Here is a 25,234-nt window from a genome sequence, read left to right on the forward strand (position 1 = left end):
CTGTAAATGGAGCATTCATCTGTTGTTATTAAAATGGTGGTCAACTGCGACAAGGAAAATAGAAGTGGTGCAAGCAAGGCATGTTTGCAGAAGGAATATTGCAAAGGTTATTTTTTGTTGCTGCCTGTGAGGTTTTTGATCCCCCTCCCCCACTTCCAAAAACTCAGGACATTTGCTATGTTTCAGGTGAAGAGCATGCAGCAATTCCCACAGCTTTCCAAGATAATCTAAATTGAATTCCTAAATTTCCCTCCATTACCCAGGAAAGCTGAACATAACAGGAGTTTGCTTGACAACAGGTCAAATATCAGTGAATGAAATCTCCATTTAGATAATGAGCCAGAACTGCCATTCTATTTTGCATTTCTTATTAGAATGAAAGAAAACCTTCAGGAATAATAACAATTCAAACAATTATACCATTATTTTGGAAGAAAGTTCAAGAGCTCATAAGATACCTTGTTGTTTCAAGAACATGAAGGAACTCAACCCTCAGAGGAAAAAAAAAAAAAGGAGGAGAGGAGGGTGCAGGACAGAGGAGAGAAACCTTACCTTCCCCTCCCAGTTAAATCCTTGAGGAATAATTGCTTGAGAGTACCACCGTATGGCTTCTGTGGCCTATGAATGCTTCACAGATACTCTAAAAAACTATCATTTTAAGCTGCTTGCTTTCAGTTTAAGTCACTTAAAATAAAAATACCGCATTCATTCCCCTACGATAACCAAACCAAGAAAAGAAGTCATTAAAAGCATTTCTGATACAAATTTGTATCACATATTAAAAGATATCTTATAATTCTGTAAAACAATTAAAACACACAAGTTTTTAAAAATTCTTTCGCACAGCTGAACTCAGTGCAGATTTAAGATAAAAAAATCTGTAAATGAAATAAGCATAACAAATGTTGAATATAAAATACATTCTAAAGTATTTTACAGAATGGCTGAATTTCAAGCAAAGAACTGAGGATAAAGGATGTTAATGACAAGCAGCCACATACAGAACACAAAGCAATAAGTTTAAATCAGACTATTTTGGTTTGTGTAGCCCTTTATTAGCAACTAAAATAGAAGATATCTGTTGTACATCACGGGTAGTAACTGACTATACTGGAGTTTTATTATATTCTAATACAGGATCATTTATAAATGCGTTGTTTTCCTTTTTTCCTTTTATTAAAAAGCTTCCACTCCTTTTTTTCCCCATTTACAACTTGCAAAACTATTCTGAAAGCTGAGTACATGTGCACAGGTCTGCAAAGAGTGCAAATTTAGGATATGGTAAATGCTTTACATGTCGCACTTGTAAGGACTGTCTGCCACCCATGCCTTCACAGCTATTATCTTTCCTAAAAATCACACAACGTTTTGATACCACTCTTCCTTCCATCGTCCTAAACAAGAAAGCATTTTTAAATGAGTTGAAACTAAGGAAGGACTACACCTACTAGAAAAGAAGTTCTATTAGTTTGAGGTTTCAGTATACCCAAAGACCAGGGACTGTATCTTTGTAAGGGCTAGGCTGGGACCCCGTATACAGAATGTGTGCAGGTGCCATCCCTGAGCATTCAGCAGTTCAGTGAACCATAAGTGCTCCAGCTGCGTAACTCACTGAGCTGTCTTGCCAGTTTCGACACTGGCTTGATTGAGCGTAATTCAAAAATGAAAAGCTCATATTCATTCCATTCTTCTGGAGCTCATTGATAGCCTGGAGAGAGGAAGGAAAAAAAAAAAGGGATCAGACCTCAGTTCTTTCCCCAGCCCCTTGAGGGCTCTGGCCCCCCAATGTACTACATACATCCATGCAGCTCTATACAGCAACACCAAACAACCTTTCAAAATAGATCCTTTGCAAACCACTTACACCTCTATGAGGAATTTATACAGAAATACAAAAAAAATTGTTAACAGTTTTTAGACAGTATTTTTTCCATTGAAGAAAAAGAAAACACCTGAAATACATTTTGTGACAACTGGCAAAAGCAAGCTAACAGAGTTTAGCCCAGTCCCATTGCAAAACTCATCATTATTTGAGGCTGAGTTAAATATTTCTGCAGTTAAGCCATAATACTGAATTTTTATACTCGCATCTCCAAGTATTGATATTGTTCATATGAACTTCTAGAGACCACACTTTAAAAGGCTCTTCTAGATGTTCTACACAGACTACGTTTCCAGAGAATTATATCTTCCCCTTGTAAAAATGTTAGTGTGCCTTATATTTTAGATTTAAATTGTATTAAAAAAAAAATACAGTGAGATTCTAGATTTAAATTGTATTTAAAAAAAAAATACAGTGAGATTCACTCAAGCATTATGATAAATCCGCAGCACTCCATCAGTAAACCAGCTGTGACCCATTTCAACTAATAAGTTAAGGCAGGTTTATGCCTGCACTGCATCAAAGCAAAGAAGTATAAAATACCAGTTAAGCTGAACTCTAATTGCCATAAATTTATGAGTTAACGGTGCACTGCACTCATTCTTACAGAAGTGCCTTTGCATCATATTTGCAAACAATGTTGTCACACATCACAAGGCATTCACAATAGCTAGCTAAATGCAATACTGAAGAAGAATATACACAGAAAGTGCATTTCTAAGTACTGACTCGGAAGAATAAGAACATACTTCTTCACAGAGATGGATTTTATTTTAAATTGCCAAGAGAAAGTGAATAACTTTCATTGAGATTCAAAAGGATCATGGTACCTCATCTCCCTCAGGCAACTGAAAGCCTCAGGCTTTGTAAGAATATTTGTCTACGAGCAAGACAAGGAAATTAGAGACCGAACTGAGAATGCTTGGAAAAACAAATTAATTCAGGACTTGCCATTTTAGAGCTAAGGAATACTTCAGCAATATTACATGTAAAACAAATGCAAACACGTTGCTAAACGTTACACATCTTAATGGATCAGACGTTACTTACATTTAATAATACGCCAATAGGATGTCTTCCACATATTGTATTATGGTATTTCTTCAAGTAATTGCTAAAAGATACAGGATCTAGCTGCTCTATAATGTTCATACCCTGAAAAAGAATTGATAGCAATGATTATTTTACACATTCATAAGCAGGTACCTGTGTAATCACCTACTTATGAACACAGAGGATTTTTATTCCTCATGTGCTCTACTTTCTATCGAGGGCATCTCAGCATGTGAGGGTCTAGCCTGCAGCCTTCCTGCCATCAGCCCTTAAATTACAAAGGCAGGAACTCTTCCAAATCTGTCAATGACCCAAAGATCTGTGATACTCTCCTTACAGGTATCAATGAAGTTCACATTAAAAGTCTCCTCTCGTAGACCAGTTGACTCCCACCTCCAAGGATCCCTGCTTTCATAGGATTTTGTACTGCAATAAGCAGACACAGTTACTAAAAAAGCAAAGCAGGAAGAAGTTTCTCCTCCATCTGTTTTCTCTGCTAAATCTTCCAAGACAGAGCACTTCCCTGGAACTTCTGGATGTCAAAAAGCTCTAGACAAATTATACATGTGCAAATCAAGCACACAGACTGATGTTTCCTAGACATATCAAGCACACAAACAAGGCAGTTGATCTGGGCACAGGAGTGCCATTTGCTTAGAGCATAAAAATCAGATCCAGAATATGTCTAAAGCACTGGCAAGTTGGGACACCACAGAACCCTAAGAGCCAGGAGACCATGCTTCCATATTCCACAGGGCCATCACATTAATACATTCCTTTCCAACCACAATGAGACCCACGATGACATGGGGTCTATAGGAAAGCTAACACTTGCAAGGAAAACAAAACCTCCCACGTGTGCAAATATTGGCATTCTCAAAAGCAAATGGAATCTTGCAACTACACACACAGCCTACTCTTTTCCTATCACCAAACAGCGAATCATACATGATGAAAGCAGTTCAAAGCAGGTCAAACACTGCTGCTGCTGTCCGGGTTTCACCACAGTTTTGTTTGGCTACACCAGTGTCCATCTTCTGCTGCTTTTCCTCCCTCTGAAAATGATTAATTCTGTTCACCAGGCCAACGAGCCCCAGACACTTACTAATCAGTAGGACACATAGCTGTGCTTCTTAATTGTAGCTGAAGAAGCAGGAAGGTTTTTCTCAGAGACCAGAAGAAAAGCATACACTTTGCATGGGAACAATGGGAATTTTATATTAGAACGCTACATTAAAAAGGAAGAACAGAGATAATTTCTCCAAAGATTTCTTCTGTTTCTGTTTCCCAACCACTTCTCCTGATTTTGTGAAGCATAAGTGATAAAAGCAGAAATCATGATGCAGGAAGAAGTCTGTCTGAAGTCTCCACGTCAGGAGTGAAACCTCTTTAATACTCCGTAAGGGTGTTGGCTGATGTGGCAGATATACTAATTATTCAGACTGGATCACAGCCGAGAATGGAGCTGGAGATTCCCATGAGCATCAGGGGAGGATTAGAAGACAGCAACCATAACCATCGCTTACGTGTAATTTTAATTAAAAACAGACGTAAGATGATTTCATAAAAAGATTAACTTTACAGAAAAATAAAAGCAAGCTATACTGACTAACTGCTGGCAAGAGCCCAGTTCTTGTAGTGTCACAGACAAGGTGTTCAGACCCCTGGCTGGTAATCAGCTGTTACTCACACTCTAGATCTACAGAACTTAAATGAACGCCAAAAACAAAGGCAGCTCCTCTCTAAGTAGCAATGACTATGGATACTGCTGCATTTCTAAGAAGTTTAAGAAGCACGTACTCAAATCATGCATTTATTGCTGAATTGTACATGTGAATATACTAAAGATAGCAGAACCAGATACTGAATGAGCTCAGAAGAACATATTTCATCCATTAACAAACCATTTCATGACTCTAAAAGAAAGGCTGCTCGCCTAAGAAGCTCACTTTATAGCCATAAATCACTAGAACATACTGTGCACGGGTATTTGAGCATGTCTCAAGTGAATGAATGAGGATTTATAAGAATGCCACATAAGCTTATTTCCATGCACAAATCAGCTCTGCAAGCATTTAGAGCTACACAGTTCATCCCAGCAAATATTAACAGAGCTCCATACATTGCTGAGTTGATACAATCCATTGGAGATTGGCAGTAACCACTATCCTATCAGCATTCAGCACCACTGGACATTCCAAACTTCCAAATTTAAGAACTGTGGCAGAACCAAGCTTGGTTCTTCATCTAAAATGACTTTGAGGAACAAGAGAAATACTTCAATCAGGTGGTGCTTTGTTTGTTCCAGAAATAAGTATGAAGCTAGTGAGAAACTTTCAGCATTTGGAATAACTGCTCTAAACTCAGCTCAGCTGAATTAAAAATATATGACAAAAATGTAAACTATCACAAAGCTTTACAGGTTATCACATAGATATTACAGCATATATCAGTTAACCAGGCATGATAAATGGCATCTACAATTACCTAGCATGGTGTATACAATGTAATTAAACACACTTAACCACCATTATCACACTTAGGGAAGCAGAAACTTGGTGTCAACACTAGTCAGTCCAGCTCGCCTTGTACACCAGAGTCACCCAGACTAGGAGATAAACATAAAAAGTAACGGCTGGGCACAGCAGAGACTGAAGAGGCAGGCAGTCAGGCTGGAAGTCATAGTCTTGCATTACACCTAAGCTAAAAAGACTTCTCAGGTTGGAGCTCTCTGGAAGTACTAACACACTGGAGTGGTCGGTAAAAACCACCTCAAAAGCCAGCCGTGCTGTGCACTGCTTCTCCACAAAGACAGCTGGCTGCTCCTGAACAGCTCCCCTTCCAGTATTCAGAGGAACAGAATCCTGCTGACTCAAGTGAGATTCAAGGCTTCACAAACAGACACAAAGTGAGCAACCTGGCAAAGAAGGTTGGAATGCATAGTCTGAAATCTCTGGTCAGCCACAGTCGAAGAGTAATTACTCTTCAATGATGCACTGCAGAATACTCTGCTCTTATTTAAGAAGCAGGCAAGTACCAGGTTATAACATACAAAGACAGTGCTGTACATCCGCTGCTTAATTACAACTGTCCATTTGAGGCTTCTCCCTGAAGGTACCCCTGTTAAAGAGGAGGTGTGGTGCCCCTATCAGTGATCACACTGCAAAGCAACAGAAGGGGCACATTAAGAGTTGCTGGGGAGAAACTGACATCTGCCCAGCAATATTTACAACTCTGTATCTTCTATGCTCGAGTCTCAAGTCTTTAACAGAACCACAGTAAATGAGATTTCTCACAGTGATTAAGAGGTTGGAAAAGCTCTAGTGCCAGGAATGGTGAGGGTTGTTTATACACTAGCTAGGAAAAAGTCACACACATATACCTAAGATGAAGTCTAAGATCACAGTTCTTCCATAAGGCTATTTCTAAAGAAAACTCATTTTTATCTCAACACAGAATACTTTCCTGCTTACAAAGTCTGCTGCTTTGCTGGCTAGTAAATAATTGTAAATTATTGCCCTTAGCTAGCAATAATTTTATTGGATCAGCAATCACAAAGGGTGACATCTCCTCTGGTTTTAAAACAGCTTTGTCTCTAACTTCATGCTATTTTCTCTATGGAGAGGCCCAGAAGTTATAACCGTAGTCTCTGCAGCACACCAAGTGACATTAAAAAACTCAATACTTGAGATAAACAAGCAAACAAAAAAGTCACTGAATGGGGCATATGAAATTGAATAGAGTCATCCAAAAAGCTGGGAGAATATGACAGGCAAATCTTCGTGGCGCTGTGCTTCATGTCCTATTGCTAGAAAGAAATTCCCTAAAATCACTAAAAACATCACTCTGTATCAAGTTAGAACATGGAGTCTTACTATGGAATTATGTTTCACATATGCATGATATGAACCAACAGGCAAGAAAGTATACTGCCACAAAGCATGGTTAGTTTTCCAGTTAGAATTAAGACAAAGACAGTACTTTTCAAGTCACTACACTGTGTGCAGTAGACAACAATTTCACCAGAGCTTCAAAAATGTCATTTCTTTTTGGCTGAATAACTACAAAAAGAAACAGCCCAAAGCAGCATATTCATCAAAAGTAATTAAATTCCAAAGTCCAGCCTTCTTCACAGAAACAAGCAAGAGGAAACTATGTTCGCTAACGCACTTTTTCTCCTACAAAAATATGCAGAGCTGCAAGTTCTGGGACTCTACACAGAGAAACCTCTCAACTGACAATAGGAATTAGTAAAAATGGCATTGAGTGAAGGCAAATTTACTGCTTCTATTCCAGCAATGATCGGTGAAAACCAAAGACGTCAATACAGATACACAAAGAAAAAAACTCCAGAGCTCTCTCCAACATATTTTACTCATTTCAGACAGGAGAAAAAGAGATAATGAATAAATGCTCCTTAAATAACAATAGCTGCCTCTTCCAAAAGATTTACAGAAGTTGCAGAAACGATCCAATATTTTTAGTTGAATTTTGAAGCTGTGTTCCCAGGAAAATTACTTCTACTCTGAGTTAAATATTATTTTGAGGGTTAACACATTTTTTTTTTCCTATTTAAAAGGAAATATCTGACTCCTATGATTGCAAAGAAAATGTAACAAAACCGGTATTACAGTCTCTTGTGTATTTCACATACATTCCAACCATTTGCCAAACCTAGAACATAGTATGGTCTAGCATTTTTCCCCAATCAACCGTTACAGAATAGAAGAGAGGTAAGACTGCTCCCCCAAGAAACAGGGACTTGTGTTTACCTCTAGAGCACAATCCCCTACAGCCTTTCCTCTTCATAACGGATGATGCTGAAACCTTTAATACAATCATGAAGATCACAAAGCTGTTTCAATATGCAGCTATCAAGTCTGTACTACCACAATATTTAATAATTTTTGCTGTTTTTCATAGGCATAAGAAGGTGCATGGACAGGAATTCACTGGGGGAATTGTAAGTAGGTAACATGCATGTATTCTCATAAAATATGCTTATTAGATTACACCCACAATGTACCGTGCACGCTCAGTAAAACAGAAGATATTAGTAAAAAAAAAAACACAGTTAAGTTCTTTCTCTGGTAAGCAAAGGAAATGCACACATACAATAAAACAGCCAACCTGTAACACTTTGTTAGAGAAGTTTCCGACGTGTTCAAAGTAATGTAAAGTACAGGAGAAACTTGTTAGTTCCACCAAATCTGAAAACTTACCATTTTATCTAGGTGCTCAATGGATCTATAAATTTCTCCTTGGGATTCATCATAGTAACTGTAACGGAACCTCTGACCTTGAAACAAAAATCATGTATAAAATAAAAAAGGGAAAATTTGTAGCTAAAACACTCCCTAGTACTTACAAATTAATTGAAACTGTAATATCTGTAAGTAGTACTCTTCATTTGCTTTACACCTTTTAGCTCCACTGAGAAAATTTTAGGGCTACCACAGAAGCAGCCCAGAAGCCAAGCAAAAGAACTTAAGAGAAGGGCAGCTGTACTTGAAAAAAAACCAAAACCAAAACCAAACCTGCTCTGTAGAACTGACACTGCAGTATCACTTAGTAGTGGCCTGTGAATGCCTTGGACTCAACTTCTATAAGTTTACATGTAAAGTAACATTTCTTTTTGCTATTCCTCTTCAGACAAAAGGTCAACCCTGGAGTCAAGCTACTACTGCTCACACAATAATACCCACTGTAAATAAGGTTACAAGAAAAAGCTCATGATAATCCAATTAAACAGTTCTAGATGACTCATTGGCCACAGCTGAACACAGGTCACTCTTCTACAGCTCCACCTATTCCACAGTTCAAAGATGAGTAAAACATGAACTTGGTTATATAAGGTGACCGAAGATGACCATGAATAAAAGGGAAGAAGGTCTGCTGTGTAACATGAAACATCTTTGTGAAGCAGTTCCCCTTTCCAGCAATTGTTACAGTAAAGGGAAAACAAAGCATTAAAGCAGAATGACAGATGTCAAGGCTTCTGGAATCTATCTAGTTCTGCCACCATGAAGAGGGATAACTCTGCTGAGTTGGCATAAGTATTCCATTTGCTAACTTACCCAGCAATAAAATATACAAAACTTATTTCCAAAGGGATGCTGTCATGTCCAGTGAATTGTAAACTAGTTAGTTTTGCAATATCCTTTGAGATGTTTAAGAGTAAAAAAAAAAAAAAAAGAAACTTCAGATATTTCATTGTAAGTGAAAAGATATTTATAAACTCGTATTTCTTCACCACTTCTTTGCTACACTGAAAAATATACTATCACTTCATTTTTGTCTATTGCTCCAACTTTCATTTTTTTTTTTTAAGTTTCAAATACACATTTACCAAAAGTTAAAATGTCAAATTGTGTTTCATGAAAGACATTTTTTAAGAAGCAAATACAAAATATTAATCATACTGCTGTCATGGAGAGATGTGAAACTTACCCCAATGGCAAAAGTCAGAAGAAACCACAAAGAGGTTACTAGGATCAGCTAGGTATTTACTGAAGAGTTTTCCAAATTCCTGCTCTTTTGCCTCACTCAGTGCTCCGACCAACACAGGAATAATAGTAAACTCATCCTTATGGCTTGTAAGCAAAAGAAAAAAGGCTGTAATTTAAATGACATCTTAAGGTGCTTTAGGACTTGCTAAAAATTTGCAGAACGTTTTAAAAGGATGTTTTAGAACTATAGTACACGTGATAAGGATCACACTCCTAAGTTGCTTTAAAACCTGAAACCACTTCAGTTTCAGAATATAAACCCCTCCCCAAAACAGCATTTTTGCTGCAAAATGGAAACACTAGGAAAATGAAAAGACACATTGAAACCAATAAACAAAAAGAAAATCTCCGTGTACAAGTACTGTCCAAATGTAGACTATTTTTCCAAGCAAATAATACTTGTCTCTGACCCCTCCTCCCCAAGGTTTTCATTGAAAGATGGGGAACTATGGTAGGAAAATCCCTACAAAGAATATTACCTCTTCCGTCTGTACTTTAAATGTCTCAACTGCATTTTAATGCACATCATGGACCTCTTGTATGAGAAGTAATTAACCCTAGTACCTTTCCATGGCTTTAGCAGTATAAGGCAAATGCATTTCAATACTGTGTTCATCTTCATCTGTCTGTAAAGACATACGCTCAAACATTCCGGTCTTCCACAGTTCTCCATAAACTGAAATGAATCAAAAATATTTATATCATTCACAAACACACACAAACAATAAAGCAAAATATAGTGCACCATTATCAGAAATAAGCCTAGTAAATCAAATTACTTGTCTCCAAGAGCTGTCAACATAAAGCATTTGATTTCTGCATCAATTTAAGATTAAAGTTATGTTCAAATCATAAATTATTTAATTCACAGAATAAAGGCGTGTTAAATCAAGTCACCTTGTTAGTATTGAGATTTTCAGTTACTGTACAAGATCTAATAATAAAGCTTCATAGCACAGTAGAACATAAGAAATATACATGCACTGCCTAGACTTTCAACTCTGATCATATATATATATATATATATGATGGTGTAGTTTAGGAAAATATATACATATTTTTAAAGTTGACCAGCTGAGCCATTGCTGGATGTATTACTACTACAGCTATTGAATTATGAGGTCTAGAGAAAGCAAAATCTGATTAAGTAACCCACCCCTATAAGTTAATTTTCATTCTCCTAAGCAAACTTGGTGGTATGCAAACAGTGATCTCTGCATTTGAAAGCTCTACCTGGTGGGTCACCTGATGTAGAGAACTGCCTCATCCTCCATTACAGAAATGCAAAACCTGAAATATTTGGTACCTAAGGAAGATTTTGCAGGCACCACACAGGAAGCCTGAACTAGCTTGGTTAATCAGTGATAACGAGATAGCAACATAAAATTGGCTAAATACCACTAGATTGCTAATTAGATACTGTATAGTTTAGATATACTTTGAAACATACACAACTCAGAATATCACAGCCATCCTCACTGCATCTTTAAACTTACTGTCAAAGACCAGTCTTTCATGGACTAAGTCCTGTAGGCACTGCATCAGTGTAAAAAATAAGTCACATGCAATAGAGCATCCAAATAAAGGTAGTTTTTTGTTCCTTTATTAGAAATACACTCAAGCCAACTACAGCACTGTGTTTTTTGCAGATAGGATACTTCAGAGAATGCTGGAGCACGCGTGTGGAGGGGCTATTAATTTAATGCAGCACTTGTTAATTTTGTGATTGCTTTTTAAGATTTGTCAAGAAGCACAAACTCATACTGATAAAGATTATTTAAATAAAGACTGAGAATTGTTCACACGCAGGAGCAAAAGGCAATGATCTTAATATATTGGTGCCTGCAACCACCAGGATCATCAAGAAGTCAGCTTTCATTGGAGTAAAAAGTTTCACATTTGTATGCCACACAAAAGCAATGATGTGCCCAGCACCACAAGGGTCCTGAGCACTGCACTGTCACAGCTAATTCTAAAGCCCCAGCAGTCAACAGCAAGTAAGCTTTATTGCACACTTACTCTTTTGGTCAATTCGGAGATCGTACAGAGGCGTTCTATAAATGTCCACACTGGAAAGTGCACATCGGGAAAGGGGCACGTGATGGGAAGGCCCAAGAATGAAAATTTTTCGGCTACAACGATCAAGAAAAAAGGCCCAGAATTTAGACAACAGCAATTGTACAGAGACTTGGTTTCGAGTGACAAGTTCCACAAAAATGCTGACATATGAAGTGATACTTTCAGCAGTTACCTGGTGGTTAACAGCAGAGCTTTATTCTATTATGAATCAGACCACAGATCAATCCTTGATCCAGCCTCACTCAGTTACTCAGGAACAATCATAAGACCAGTGCAGTAATACTTCATGTAGCTTTAAACCTCTTAAACAGATTATATACCAACACTAATCACCTAGCAACTGACTGGAGTCATCTGAAGGCAGAATTACACATGATAGCCCTTTGGTCCAAGGAATGAATTGAAAATCTAACTCAACCTTCAGTTATACACAGTCAACGATTACAGGTATGCACTCTCAAATGAGGATTATAGATCTATCATCTATTCAGAGCTGTTCAATAGTTTACTTGATGAGCCTTTACTTCACGCTTTACCAAATTCCACTTTAAGCTAATCTCAAATGGTGTATTTGTCCAATTGTTGCATTAAAAACAGGGATTTGGATCTACACACTTATAGCTTCAGCTGACATTGCCCTGATATTCTTCCACCCATCATCAAGATATTTCATGAAGTCATCAGTTCCTGGCTCTTGCTTAACTATTAGGAGCTCTCCTGTCACAGAACTTCAGAAAAATCTACAGGAAATTCAGCTTTTCAGAATCAGGATCACATGATATTTCTGCACTGAACTAAAGTGGTGGAGACATCAAAAGATTTTCAATTCTTCTTTCTTACATGTGAAATAAGAGCAATACTAAAACGCTGTACTTGTTTACAGAGCTCATACAAACCAAAAAATCTAAACGTGCAATAGTTCAGTTGAAAGATTAATTACACTCTAGTGAATTCTAGACATCCCATGCAATAAAACAGGAACTGATCCAGCAAGTTCAATTAACTCACTGTATCACTGAACCTGGGGAATGCAACTTGATTTAGTTTTAGAGAAACCAGTTCTCTGGCACACTAAATTATCTTCACTTTGTTTACAATAGTTTAGAGTGCATGCTAACATTGTCTTTGGGAGTATGACATTTATCTCATAAGCAATTGATAGAGCCAGTTTTTAGACTGGCATTACAAGATCCACACAGTGAGTGAACATTGGAGATGTTTTAAAATTCTCATTGAACAAATGTTGCTGTCAAAATAGGCAAGACCTGTATTTTTTACTAGAATAAAATCTCTTCATATTTTTAGATGAAGACACAGACTACAGTGGGGGTAGTTTGTTGGTGGTGTTTCTTTTTTTTTAATTTTGGGGTTTTATTTCTAAGCCTGTGCCATTAGTAACACAAATCCATTTAAAACTATTACAATAAGTAACTTTCACTGACTTCAAATATTATATACATGCAATGGTTACTTTTTCTCCACAGCAGAAGAGAATCCTGGTAGCATTCAGCCCACAATCCTGCACTGAAAAACCGATGCAGAATTGTGATCAAATACTTCAGTATACTTAAAAGAAAACAAAATCATCCACAAAAAAATAAAATGGAAACTAAGGTACCCTGTGACCAGTAAGATACAAAATAGCTCAGGCTCTTCGAAAAGCAATGGAACATTGAGTAGTATAGCAAATTTTATATTATTATTTGTTGAAAGAACACCTTTAGCATCTCCCTACTAGAAATGTAGCTGCCAATAAATCTCCACATTTTTGAAAATACTGCTTTACATGTTCTTCCTCAACAATATCACACTATTTTTTTTTTCCCTAAGATTCAAACAATTTGAGCACCGTGAGGTTTAAAGAGTAGAAAATGAATGTATAAGAGACAAAAAAAAACAAACAACCAAACCTAAAAATATAAGGAGAACAAGTAGTACTGCATAGACCTCATTGTAAGATTTCTAAAAGAGAGTTTAATACTTACGTAATATTAGGATCTACTTGCTTGTAAGCATGGGCTGCACAAGATCCACAATAGGTATAACCTGCATGGCTGTAAATCAAGTTAAACAGTATTAACTATGTTTAACATTTTTGTAAAACACACATAATATTTATATTTTTATTAAATATTAGCATTTTCATCCCCTAATAGCTAGAAATAGCAAGAATAATCCCCAAACCATCTCATGGAACAGCTGAAGAGCACTATTCCAATACTGAATGCATGCATGACGTATTTGTAAAAGAGCTAGCAGTAAACATGCAGTAGGCCTCCTTAATCAAAGCACCTTTCATTATTTATAAAAGATACAGTAAATCCACTGCATAACTGCATACTGTCAGAAGCTCACAGTAATGCTGAGAGTGCAGCCATAAGATATGGAAATAATACAATGTTGGAGGAAGTCTTCCTAACCAGACACGTATAACTCAATATGGAGGACAGTAGAAGAATCTGGCAAAAGCAGACTATGTGTTACAACTGCAAGGAGAATAAAAATATTAGGTCAACGATGAACACCACCCTCAGCAACAGAATAAGTGGGCACAAGGAAGGGAGTGGAATGCAGCATGATGCATATACACAGATAGTATCTAGAGCAGGTTATCCTCAAAATTATCCCTGGATTTTACTTCAAAAGGGTACACTACTGTAGACTAGGCGGAGAAAAGGGAGACAGAGTGAATCAGCCAGGTTAACAGAGCCTTCAAAAGGTTCCATCTGACGCGAGTCTTTCTGTCCTTCACAAAGATTTTATTAGCCATATTCCACCATTAGAGATATCAAAACAAAGGCATAGGTGAATGAAACAATTCAGCAAGGCCACAGAAGTATCTCCAACGGTTCTGGAGAAAGAATTCACCTCATCTAAGCTGCAGCTAGAAAGTCTTTCTCCAGATATTCCTGCAAGAAAAGAGCACGGCAGACTGGGGACAATTTCTTCCATTGATTCAGTACTATTATGAAATACTTCTAACATCACGTTAACACTATGATCCAACAGGAAATACAGGAAGTGAATTAAGGTGCATTTTCTAGAATTTCCTTCCTACTCACAAGGAATTGGAATACTCAGCATACCTTTCTTATATGTATGCCTTCACTACAGTCATTAAATTTAGTTCTACCTAAATAACTTAAATGATGCTTGTTTCTCCCGTAGACCAAAACAAATAAAACACACCAAAAAAAAAAAACAAAAAAAAACCACCCAACAAAAGCAAACCATTTTTGACTGCTGGAAAATGTTTCAGTGCAGTTTTAGCTTTGCAAAGTTGTTTTCTCTTTGCTGACTTCAAAAATAAATGTACGCATGGCTGTTCAGTGCTATAACTGCATTGAAAGAGTCATCTTAGGCTACCGCTCCATCTCTTATCTTAGTGGATCACAAGGAAGAGATTATTTCTTCAATCCATCTGCAAAACAAAACTGACTATATACTAAGATGATCATGGATTTATGCTACTTCCGCTTCATTTTCTAAATATTATCTGGAAAAAAAAACAAACCATCCACATGACATTCCTTTCAGCTATAGTCAAGATTTTCCCAGTTTTCAAAAATCACTCAGAATAAGTATGTATTTAGCAAACCAAATATTATATACGCCAAAAATAGTCTTCAAACTTACGGTGCAATAATGGCTCTAGCAGGTCTCTTTGTGGACTGTACTTGAGAAAGCCAGCCTTCTAGTTGTGCATTCAGCTGGGGTCCTATGAACATATAAGGAAAAACTGAAGCCATTAAAAAAAAAAACAAAAACCAAAACAACCATATATATAATTTATATTTATTATATATATATATATATATATAAATAACATATATAAATATATAAAACACCTCCATAATCAATAATTAAAATAATCTTAAACTTCAAGGCCTGTGTCTCAGTCCAGAAAAAGGAAGTGTAAAAACCAACATGCCTGTAATGTTCAAGTTTGCACTAGAGAAGTTCCAAACTCCCAGTCCTTGAAGTCAATTTATTCTACATCCACATGCTGTCTGGATAGATGCACATCATTAGAAAGCATGGCCACTGATCTCAAAAGGGAGCTCAGTAGATTATTTATTCTTCCAGTAATCGTATTCACAGAATTTAGTAGTGATAAGACAACATATGCCAAGAAAAAACAATATTGGAAGATGGTGTGCCCTATACATATTGAGATGATGATGGCCAACAGTAGTATGATAGAATACAAAGCACAACGTAAAGCATGTTGTAAGCTGGAAGAACTGTAAAGAAGACAGCTTAAAATAAATGCTAGTACTAACTCCACAACAGCTTCCAATCATACACTACAAGTACATATACTTCTTGACATAAACTTAGCTACATATTTCACAGACCAGATCTCATCCCCTCTCAAGAGCAGCATACAGCTACACAAAACATTGCCAATATGCCAGCTTTTGTAGAAGGGGGTGGTAGGAGGGGAAAGGACTTTCTTTGTGCTTGTAAAGATTCCCATTTTCTTACATGTAGAAGCTGAACACTTACTGCAACTCCTTTCCCTCAATCTACAATCACCTCCAGGGCCTCAGATGCAGCCTACACCTTTAATGTGGCACAAGTGGCATGCTGCAGTGCTGTAACCTTATAAAGCAATGAATCTGTCCAAAATACCCACATATCAATTTAGTTCTGCTGCTTCTACTGCACGCTTTTAAAATTAAAAAACAAAACAAAAAAACACCTTTTTTTTTCCTTAATTCTCCCAAAACGTGTTCAAGAACTTTCTAAAAAAAGCTCTTTAGGAAAGAACTCCTTGAAACATCTCCTAACCAGAGTCTTAACCAACCCATGAATCAGCCCCAGCTTCGCCCTTCTCTCCAAAAAGGACTCGGTGCAACTCTACAGCAGAAGTGCCAGGAGCTTACAGGCAGCCTGAGATAGACTTGGACTCACCCCCAGCCAATGTGTTTGGCCTTCTTTCATTCCTTCTCCAGCAGCTATTTTTGATTAAGAAGGCAGTTAAGACGATTTATCTTTCATTAAGACAAATCAGGTAACTCACTGGACAGTTTGAACACAAGGTGCAGAATCTTTGGTAGTTTTCTAACACTCCATATGATTGTTCAGAGAGGACCAAAACCAGAACTTCTGCTCTTACAGTGTAGTGAAGTAAGGTGTCCTGTTTGCTCGGTCTGCTGGTACAGACTTCTCTTTCTACAGGCAATAAAATCACTGACAAGTCTGTGTAACCCAAGGGATGGAACTTCTATCAGTGTTTACTCAAGGATGGAGTAACAGGTTTTCTTTCAGCCTTTTCTCCCCCCTTTAATGGTGACTTTGAAGATCATTAACTCAAACCTAATCCTGCAGTTTCCCTATCAACTAATACATCTTTTTGAAATTACTTGCATTAGAAAATGTAAGTAATCAAATCCTTTTCCAAAGGAAGCATGCAAAGGAAAATGAAATAACAAACAAACAATAAACCCCCCCCACACATACCCATCCAACCTTTTAGTAAAATAAAACCCAAATAAACCTCAGTGCCCCCAGGAGAACTCGCATTACTGACAGGATTACCTGCAGCTCCCTGTTCTTACAAATATTTTCAGGGGGATATTCTAGCACTGTAATTTCCTTGTTAGCACATTACCCAGGGACAGAAAGCTACTGTTAGCATCAACTTAAATCGTTCAGAGAGGTTTTTCTTTCAGTTTATCAAACATGACAGCGCTTAAGGCTAAAGTCAAAATATTTGAAATGAATATATACAATATAAATAAGCCCACATTATCACAGTAGGTATGTTCTGCCATATGGGATGATATAATAGGAGACGAATAGCACCGTAAGTTTTCTTCATATGTGAACGTGAGTTAAAATAGAAAAAAGCTTTTGCAAACAGTCTCCAGATAAGTGAAACAATCAACTCTTCAGCTGGCAGTGTTGCCTGTCTAACCTTGCGCTGCAGGGGTGGGAAGGAAGAGGGGTTCCTGTCTCTTCAGTACCAGGTAGAAAGCCCAGCCTGGGAAAGCTGGCAGATAGAGCAACAGTTTGGCTTTTTTTTTAGGCCTCAGAAAGCCTGCTGAATTCTGTGAACAGTCAGCGTGCTTCAGCATTAATACTGCAAGATGAGACCTGTCCTTGACTGAAGAAAGATTAAGCAAAAACCATGAGCTTCACTGAAACAAGTAATATTATGACAGGATTTCAATCCTCTGAAATAAGGTATAAGTATGCAACTAAAGAATGTTGACGTTATCTATGGATATTTCACATCCTGTTTTGTTTAGCAAACTGGCAGAAATTCCACCAACTAAGAATAATTGTGAGTACAGACCAAGTCTCCAGCAGACAGATGTACAGGGACAGCTACAGACACAGTTGGTTCAAGTTTCCTGCCTAGAAGCTGCACTTATTTTTACAATCAACATCATCCAAAGCAGTGAGCAAAAAGGAATCATTCCATTAAAATAATGGTTAATAATGGTTAAACGGTGTTACCTCATGTATCAAACATGCAGCACTCACACACTTTGGTTCATCACCTCTATTTAGACTCTTCACAGTGCAGGCTTTGTAAGCTGCACCAAAGCAACACATGTTCCACATAGCCAACCTTACATTGCTGGATGAGACTGAAGCACTCATATGCCACAGCCAGCAGAATATATTGGAAACTTGCTCTGGACACAGCCACCACCATTACCAGTGCAAAACCTCTCTTTTCAGGCCGGTGATTTGAAGTCTCTTTTACAGTGGGTGTCACTTTCATTGGCAGAGCATAAGGCTCAATCAAAATTCTGAGCAGTACATGGGACACCTGTCTGATCTCTCAGTCATGCATATATAACAGGTGCAGCAGTACAAGTAGTGGTGGAGCACAGTGACAGTAACACTGTTTATAACATGATTTGTTCTCAGAACATGGCTAATTACTGCATATGTACTGTGAGGAAATGCAGACTCTGTCCCCAGCTTTTATGCTTCTACTTTCAGCTTTTGCCCATCTAGCCATGCGCTGTTCTACAGGAACCAAACCTCTTCTTCACTGCACCTTACTCCTTGGATCTTCTCGTTATCTTTACCTATAGATGGGAAAGTCTACAGAAGTAATTCTAATACATTCTACAGCAGATATACTTGTTAAGTCTCTAGTCTTGTGTCAGGTTAGAAAAACCGAGGTCAGTAACAGTGAAACCTTGGGGGCTACCACAAAGCAGTTTCATGATAAACTGGAGGAACTCCTATGCCTGCATTTTCAAATGGGAGTCTAAACCAATCCAACTGTCAGGCAGACTTCAGTTTGGAACGTGACAGAAGACTGACTAGTTTCTCTTCTTAGTTACAACTGCAGAAATATAACGGTTGTTTTAAAAACTACAGGTTCCACTCGAAAAAAAAAGTGCTTATTTCAAACGGCAAACGCCAAATTCTTGAATAAAAAACAGGCTTTGTACTGACAAAGACTGGAATTTGTCAGGAATAGGAAATGGCTTTCAAAGGCTTGTGTTGATAAGCACATTCTCTGCTGCTGTGATATAGACTTTTCCAATACTGAATACTGATGAAACACTGAAATCAGCCTAAGAGCAAGGCAGAAATTTACTTAGGCGAATTGCAGGACTGCAAAAGAAAACATTAAAATACAAATGAAGATTAGACTTACGATACATAAATTCCTACTTTACACACTGCAAGATGAACATAAAACAGCAGGTAATGCTTGAATGAGGGAATATAAAACTGAAGCCACAACACTGAAATCTGCTTTGGTGGCAGTTCCCACGGGCACGTGCCAGCTTTCCTGTATTCTACCAGTTCTAATTTGCTTCACCGAAAGCTATTGGGAAATAAATAATCAAACACTGTCTACATCCATTAAGAACATCAGCCAACACGCACCTACTTTATGAAATCCTCCCCAGCTAGGCCATTCAGAGACAAAACAAACGACCTTCTGTTCTGTAGCTCCAAGAAAGTGATTTAGACTCTAATGTGAAACACTTAGGTGCTAAACGTAATCAGAATTTGTGTAAGTATTCACAAGGTGATACTTGCAGGACTGTTTTAGGAGCACACCAAACATAAAGCTCTTTTTCAATTTTATTTGCACCATAAAAGGTGAAGCTTTACTTTCTTGGAGTGTCTTGACTTCAACTGTGTTTAAGTGATCCAGCTAGAAACAATAGCCAGGGAAGTGTATTTAAAATTACTTCAGTATACTTTTGCACTGCACAATGTTGAATAGAGAAGTCTGCACGTTAATGCTGGATCTCTTACAAATTAATCATGGAACACAACAACGCATCCACTTTTCCCATAAAATTTCTAAGAAAGAAGATCAAAAGGGGAGAAACATTACATGCAGTCTTTAACCTCTCAAAGCAAATACTGAATTCTTGAGATAATACAATTAGTTGTTCACAGATTTTAAGGTAAGAACAGTTGTGCTTGGCTGCATCTGAAATGTGCCAGCTAATGTCACAACAGTAAGACTTTGTGGCCAGTAATTAATTATCTTGCAAACATTATTAGTGAAAAGAGCTGTGTACAGCAGCATCAGGTCACTATTTCCTCTCATTTCACTGTCCCTCACGTTTTCTTTTTCTCCTGGATCCACTGCACTTACCCAAGACAAACAACATGGTGATGTTTACATGCATTACTTCCGCAGTATGTTTATGAATGCGCCTTGGTGAGTTACTCCAAATTATGGGAGCGCACCAGGCTTACTGGCACACCAGATTATGGACTTCCAAAAAACTTGGATGAAACAGCAACCAACTCCCTTAGCCCTCTCCCATACCCGCATTCACAGTCTAACAGCTCACAAAGCCACTCGCATCATTCACTTTTGGCCCCTTCTACCACCACAGACACTCGGGCTCAGCAAAGCACTGAGCAGCGGCTCTGTGCTGAGTGAAGGCAAGATGCCGTGGCTCCAGAAGTCAGTGGGAGGCACCCCAGCAGCCACATTTGTCTTCAGAACGCATGCAGAAGGCCTGGCAAAGACCTGACACTCATTCGAGAAGACAGTCGCTGAGTAGAAATGGCTGTAACTGATGTACACGCTTTTTTCTGATAGTGATAAGAAATGAACACAAGACAACCATAAGGTTCTACCCCTCACTCAAATATCTATGCAGAGATAGACTATTTACTTGGCTCATCACACAAAGTAACTCAGGACTGCAATGGCCTTTCAAGTCAATGCAGTGATTACTATGCCAACTTACATTTGCATTAAAAAGCATACAGAAATTAAGGTCAAAGGATTTGGTACAGGCTACCAGAGCCACACTTCTGACCACAAGGCTTAGTCACAGAGAACAGAAATAAAGCGTACCTAACACGATGACAAACCCATTTTACAGGACAAATTTCAACTCATGCAGTATTGTCACCTACACGGTCAATTTGATTTTGCTCACGTGATTTGGAACAACTCACTCACGTCCTTTGTGTTTCAATTGTATCAGGATGCCACTGACTGGAGAAAGGTTGAGACAAGAGGACTTATCACACACTCTATTAAGGAGTGCTGTAGTATTCGATCAGCACTTCTAGGAGCCAGACAAGGCAGGCTGGCTGCCAGTAAATGAAGTGTGTTAAGCACCCCGTGTGACATCTCATCTGTAACGGCACGCTACACATAACGTAAGAAGGAAAGATAACCGGATACACAAAAAATAATGTTTATCCTCATTTCAGGCATGCATGGATCAATGTCCCACAGAACTGGCCAGGTTGGCTGGGGCCCTGCGCAACCTATCTAGTACTTGATCCAATGGTTGACAATGCTGCCTTGGGTAGAGGTGCTGGAACCTGACAACCCTTGAGATCCTTTCCAACATAAGCCACTCTATGATTCTATCTAGGAAAGCATCTGTCCTGCATTTCAAGCCACGGAAAATTATGCAATTTTTGTTTCATGTTGTCCCTAATCGTCTCCTTTTCCCTGCTGGTCAAAATCAATTTCTCAAGAGATCTGAATGCTAAGCAATTGAATTAACCCAGCAGGATTTTCTTCCAAAAATAAATCAGTGTACAATTTTTCACCACAGAATGATAATACTTCAGAAATATACATGCATCTGTTAGAGCAGAGCAACAGGTTCATCATTTTGTCTACATTAGTATGCCTGTATCTAATTTTCGCAAGCAGTTTTAGCAGCCACCATACATCAGGTTGCTAGGCCAGAGAAGCAATGGCACGTCACGTACTTTTTCAGACTTTCAGTAAAAAAACAACAACATACAGACAGAAGTCTGGAAGTGACAAAAAAAAGTTACTTAGATCAGTAGCCTACTCTTAGCATTGGTCACAACAGTACATTTTCAAAGCTTACTTGCAGAGCTTCCCTTTTTCAGAGCTGCTGCTAAGTTGAAGGAGGAACATTGTTCTTAACTGTCTGACCAAATACATCTCATTAGACAAACGCTCTACAAGTCCACATCTAAAGTCCATTAATATACTACTCAGACTGATGTGGGACAAACACGAACTTCCCTACACCAAGAATTCTAGAAGATATGTGATATTCTATCATAATTATCATCATCCAGAACTCAACTGCAGAAATTTATTAAGGAAGTTGCTTTTTAAGTGTTCTTTTACAATAGCACGGTACGGATGTAGAGTACTTTGGAAGTTAAGCACTACCACCACCATGAAGCGTCCCCCAGCTTCATTGACAAGCAGAAGTTGCAGTGCTTTCTGCCTGTGACATCACCCTCCCTCTCTCAACAACGAAGTTGTTTACTTACAGCTAGATATGACACACTAATGTGTAGGCACGCCTAGATGTGCATAATCAGGCAGCCAGTCTCAACAGCTCTGAAAAGTTTGTTAACATCACACAATTAGGTGATGTATTCTCACTAGAATGTAGCGCATGTTTATATTTTCCAAGGCAGAACACCCAAGCAGTACATATTCCATAGCTGGAGAAAACAAAGTGGAATGAGGGTTTATTTTCAGCTGAAGCAATTGTTGCCCTACAAAAACGATTGGTCTTCAATGAGAAAGAACAGTATTTCTTGTAAACCCTTTTAAGGGCATCCTTTCAAGGATATCCTTTAGCCACAATTCTGTTTTCCATTTCAGATCTGTTCTTCACCCTCTTCTCCCTCAGCTTTCAGGGTCCTCTTCTCAGCTAACTTAATCTTTTTCCCAGATCAGACATCGACTGTCAGATCTTATAAATTTTTGAACATGTCCTTCAAGAACCACATTTCTTGTTGCCCCTTTTGGACAGATGTAGCAGGCTAATAGTCATCTTATCTATGGAGCGAGATGAGGGTTCCCAAAGTACCTGCTTGCTCTGCACAAGGGAGCTCAGCTCTATTGAAATAGAACAGTTTTCAGGAAATGGGAAGCTTAAATGCTAACCAGTTGAATATAACCCATCAAATCGCTTCTGGGCCTGGATGGTAAGCACAGAGGGTGTAGGTAGAAGAACTTGATTCCTGCAGAATCACAGGAATGCAAAGAACTATCGCTATTCTAATTCCATGGTAAACAAATGCCCTCTTGGTCCTCATCTGTTTCCTGCTCACTTTTCATAGACCCTCCCCAAGTAGAATTCAAGAATGAGTTCCCAGGCAGCAAACTACATGTAGCCCCTATCTGCAGCCTCACACACCCTACGTAAATGGCACACAACAGCTCTACAGAAAGAAACATTAATAAAGTTCTCTCATTTATAAAAGAATCCCCCCAAAAGGTAAAAACATCACCCAAAACTTGCAGTCTATGCAACATTATCCACCAACCCCAAAGCCACACACTAGCAGTTACAATTTAACTTGTCAGAAGTACCATCAGCACAACTAGTTAGAACATGATTCCCTTTAATATCCTTGTTTGGTTGTTTTCTTGCAGGGAGGTGCCTGCCACCCTACCCAACCCCTCCCCAGCCATTAATAGCCACAGGCAGCCAGAGAGTTTCTGGATGTCCCACTACAGACAAGTCCTACTGGCCAAACTGGTCACGCAGACCTACAGAGATGTAGTCCCACAGAACTACCTGCTGAATTCACACAGGGAAAAAAAAAACAACAACAAAAAAAAACGCCGGCAAACAGTAGCTATGCCTCACGAATTAATTATGATGCAAAAGTAGATATTGTTTTATTTGCAACCTGGAATGAAGCCAGCATCAAAATCAAAGCTACAAGATATAGCTAAGGTCCTTTAGCAATTCCACATTGCAAAGCCATTTTCTGCCATATTAATAAACAAAACGACAAGAAGCACAAACAGATGTGATGGTGTCACCCAGTCTTAACATTCTGATGTTCTCACGTTTAAAAATACCTTTGACACAGTCCTGTTTGCTTGCTAGAGGGCAACTGCCTTTCTCTCCAAACAACTGGAAAACTAAATTCAAGCTGTCTGCTCCAGACACAGTTTGGAGGCCAGTTGTGCAATGGACACAGCCATTATGCCTCCAACGTGAGGCTCAAAAGGAAGACAGTCATTCTCTATTGTTGTCTGGAAGCAGACAGCCACAGCCGACAGCCCTGCTCCTTATCTCACAGCCTGCATCTTCCGGTATCACCTCCCCCGTGTATTTCTTTACTTCCTTTCCAGGTTTTTTTTTTTTGCCTCATACCTTATTCATTACTTTGGGAAGGAGAGAGGAAACCGCTTCATTACAGCCAGGAGAAGTCCTTTATAAATATCAGTTTAGGATTCTGAATACACAGAGGGCTTTGACTGCACCCTTCCCCTATCTCTGCAACCCAGGTGTTCTCTACAAGAACCTCTCGCTCACCCACATTTCTGCAACGGTCTTTATCCCCAGGGCCAACAGCGGACTGTCTGCTGCACGTCATTTCAGTAACAGCTGTGGAAACGCAAGTGGGATTCCCACACAGCTCCAAAACCCAGCAGAGGGTACCGCCACGCACACGTGCATAGAAACAGAGCCATTCCTGACTTCTGACGTGAGGGTGGGGAGCTCCCCCCCTCCAACGCACCACCTCCTTTCTGCTCTTTTCGCACCAATATCGCATTTAGAAAAGGCACACAGCCCGCTCCGTACAACCGCTAGCACAAGAGGAGCTTCGGAGGAGCAGCCACGAGTCGGGCCGCAGGAAGAGAACGAAGCCTCCTCCTACCCCCCAGCCCGGCACCGACCCCTGCAGCACACGCTCCACACCCTCTAAACCCCAAGGAGGAACCCCGGGGCACTCGGCCCCGGACACAGCGCCGGGAGGGGCACACGGCGACACGAGCGGGGGGGGCCGCCGACACGCCGCCAGCCTCGGCCCCCGCTTGCCGCGGCCCCCCGCCCGCCACGTGCCGGCCGCGCCGTCGGGGCGGGGCTCGCCGCGCTCCCCGGCCCCGGCGCAAAGTGCTGATTCAGCCCCCACCCCCCGCCCCGGGCCGCGGCGCCGCTACCTGAGGCAGTGTACCAGCTGCCGGCGTGGCTGGCCTCCCGGCAGAGCACCCGGTTGGACATCTTGGTGCCGGAGCCGCCTATGGTGTTCGGGGGAGCCGGTGGGGGACGGGCCCGGCCGCGGCGGCGGCGCTGCTCCCCCTCCTCCCCCGGCGCGGCCCGGGCCCGGCGGGCGGAGGCGGCGCTGCCGGCGGCGCCTCCGGGCGGGCGGACGGGCGGCGAGCGGGAGGGGGGCGCCCGGGGGCGGCGGGCGGGGCGGCGCTGGCCGGTGCCGCGGGGCCGCGCTCGGCCGCAGGCGCTCGCCCCGCGGGAGGCGCCGGGGGGGGAGGCGGGGACGA

General features: G+C 39.8%; 1 protein-coding gene across 1 annotated transcript; it reads right to left on the reverse strand.

The window, feature by feature from the left end:
* Positions 1 to 1,033: 1,033 nt before the first annotated feature.
* MEMO1 (mediator of cell motility 1) lies at positions 1,034 to 25,048 on the reverse strand. Its single transcript, XM_052673372.1, has 9 exons — positions 24,899 to 25,048; positions 15,160 to 15,241; positions 13,509 to 13,577; positions 11,464 to 11,576; positions 10,009 to 10,120; positions 9,386 to 9,528; positions 8,158 to 8,234; positions 2,933 to 3,037; positions 1,034 to 1,708 (listed from the first exon to the last, which is right to left on the reverse strand). Exons 1-9 carry the CDS (start codon positions 24,957 to 24,959, stop codon positions 1,577 to 1,579), a joined length of 894 nt encoding a protein of 297 aa, XP_052529332.1. The 5' UTR covers positions 24,960 to 25,048; the 3' UTR covers positions 1,034 to 1,576.
* Between the last annotated feature and the right edge of the window lie 186 nt (positions 25,049 to 25,234).

Source organism: Tympanuchus pallidicinctus, unplaced genomic scaffold, assembly GCF_026119805.1.
Source record: "Tympanuchus pallidicinctus isolate F22 unplaced genomic scaffold, pur_lepc_1.0 scaffold1, whole genome shotgun sequence".
In the NCBI taxonomy this organism is placed as follows: Eukaryota; Metazoa; Chordata; class Aves; order Galliformes; family Phasianidae; genus Tympanuchus; species Tympanuchus pallidicinctus.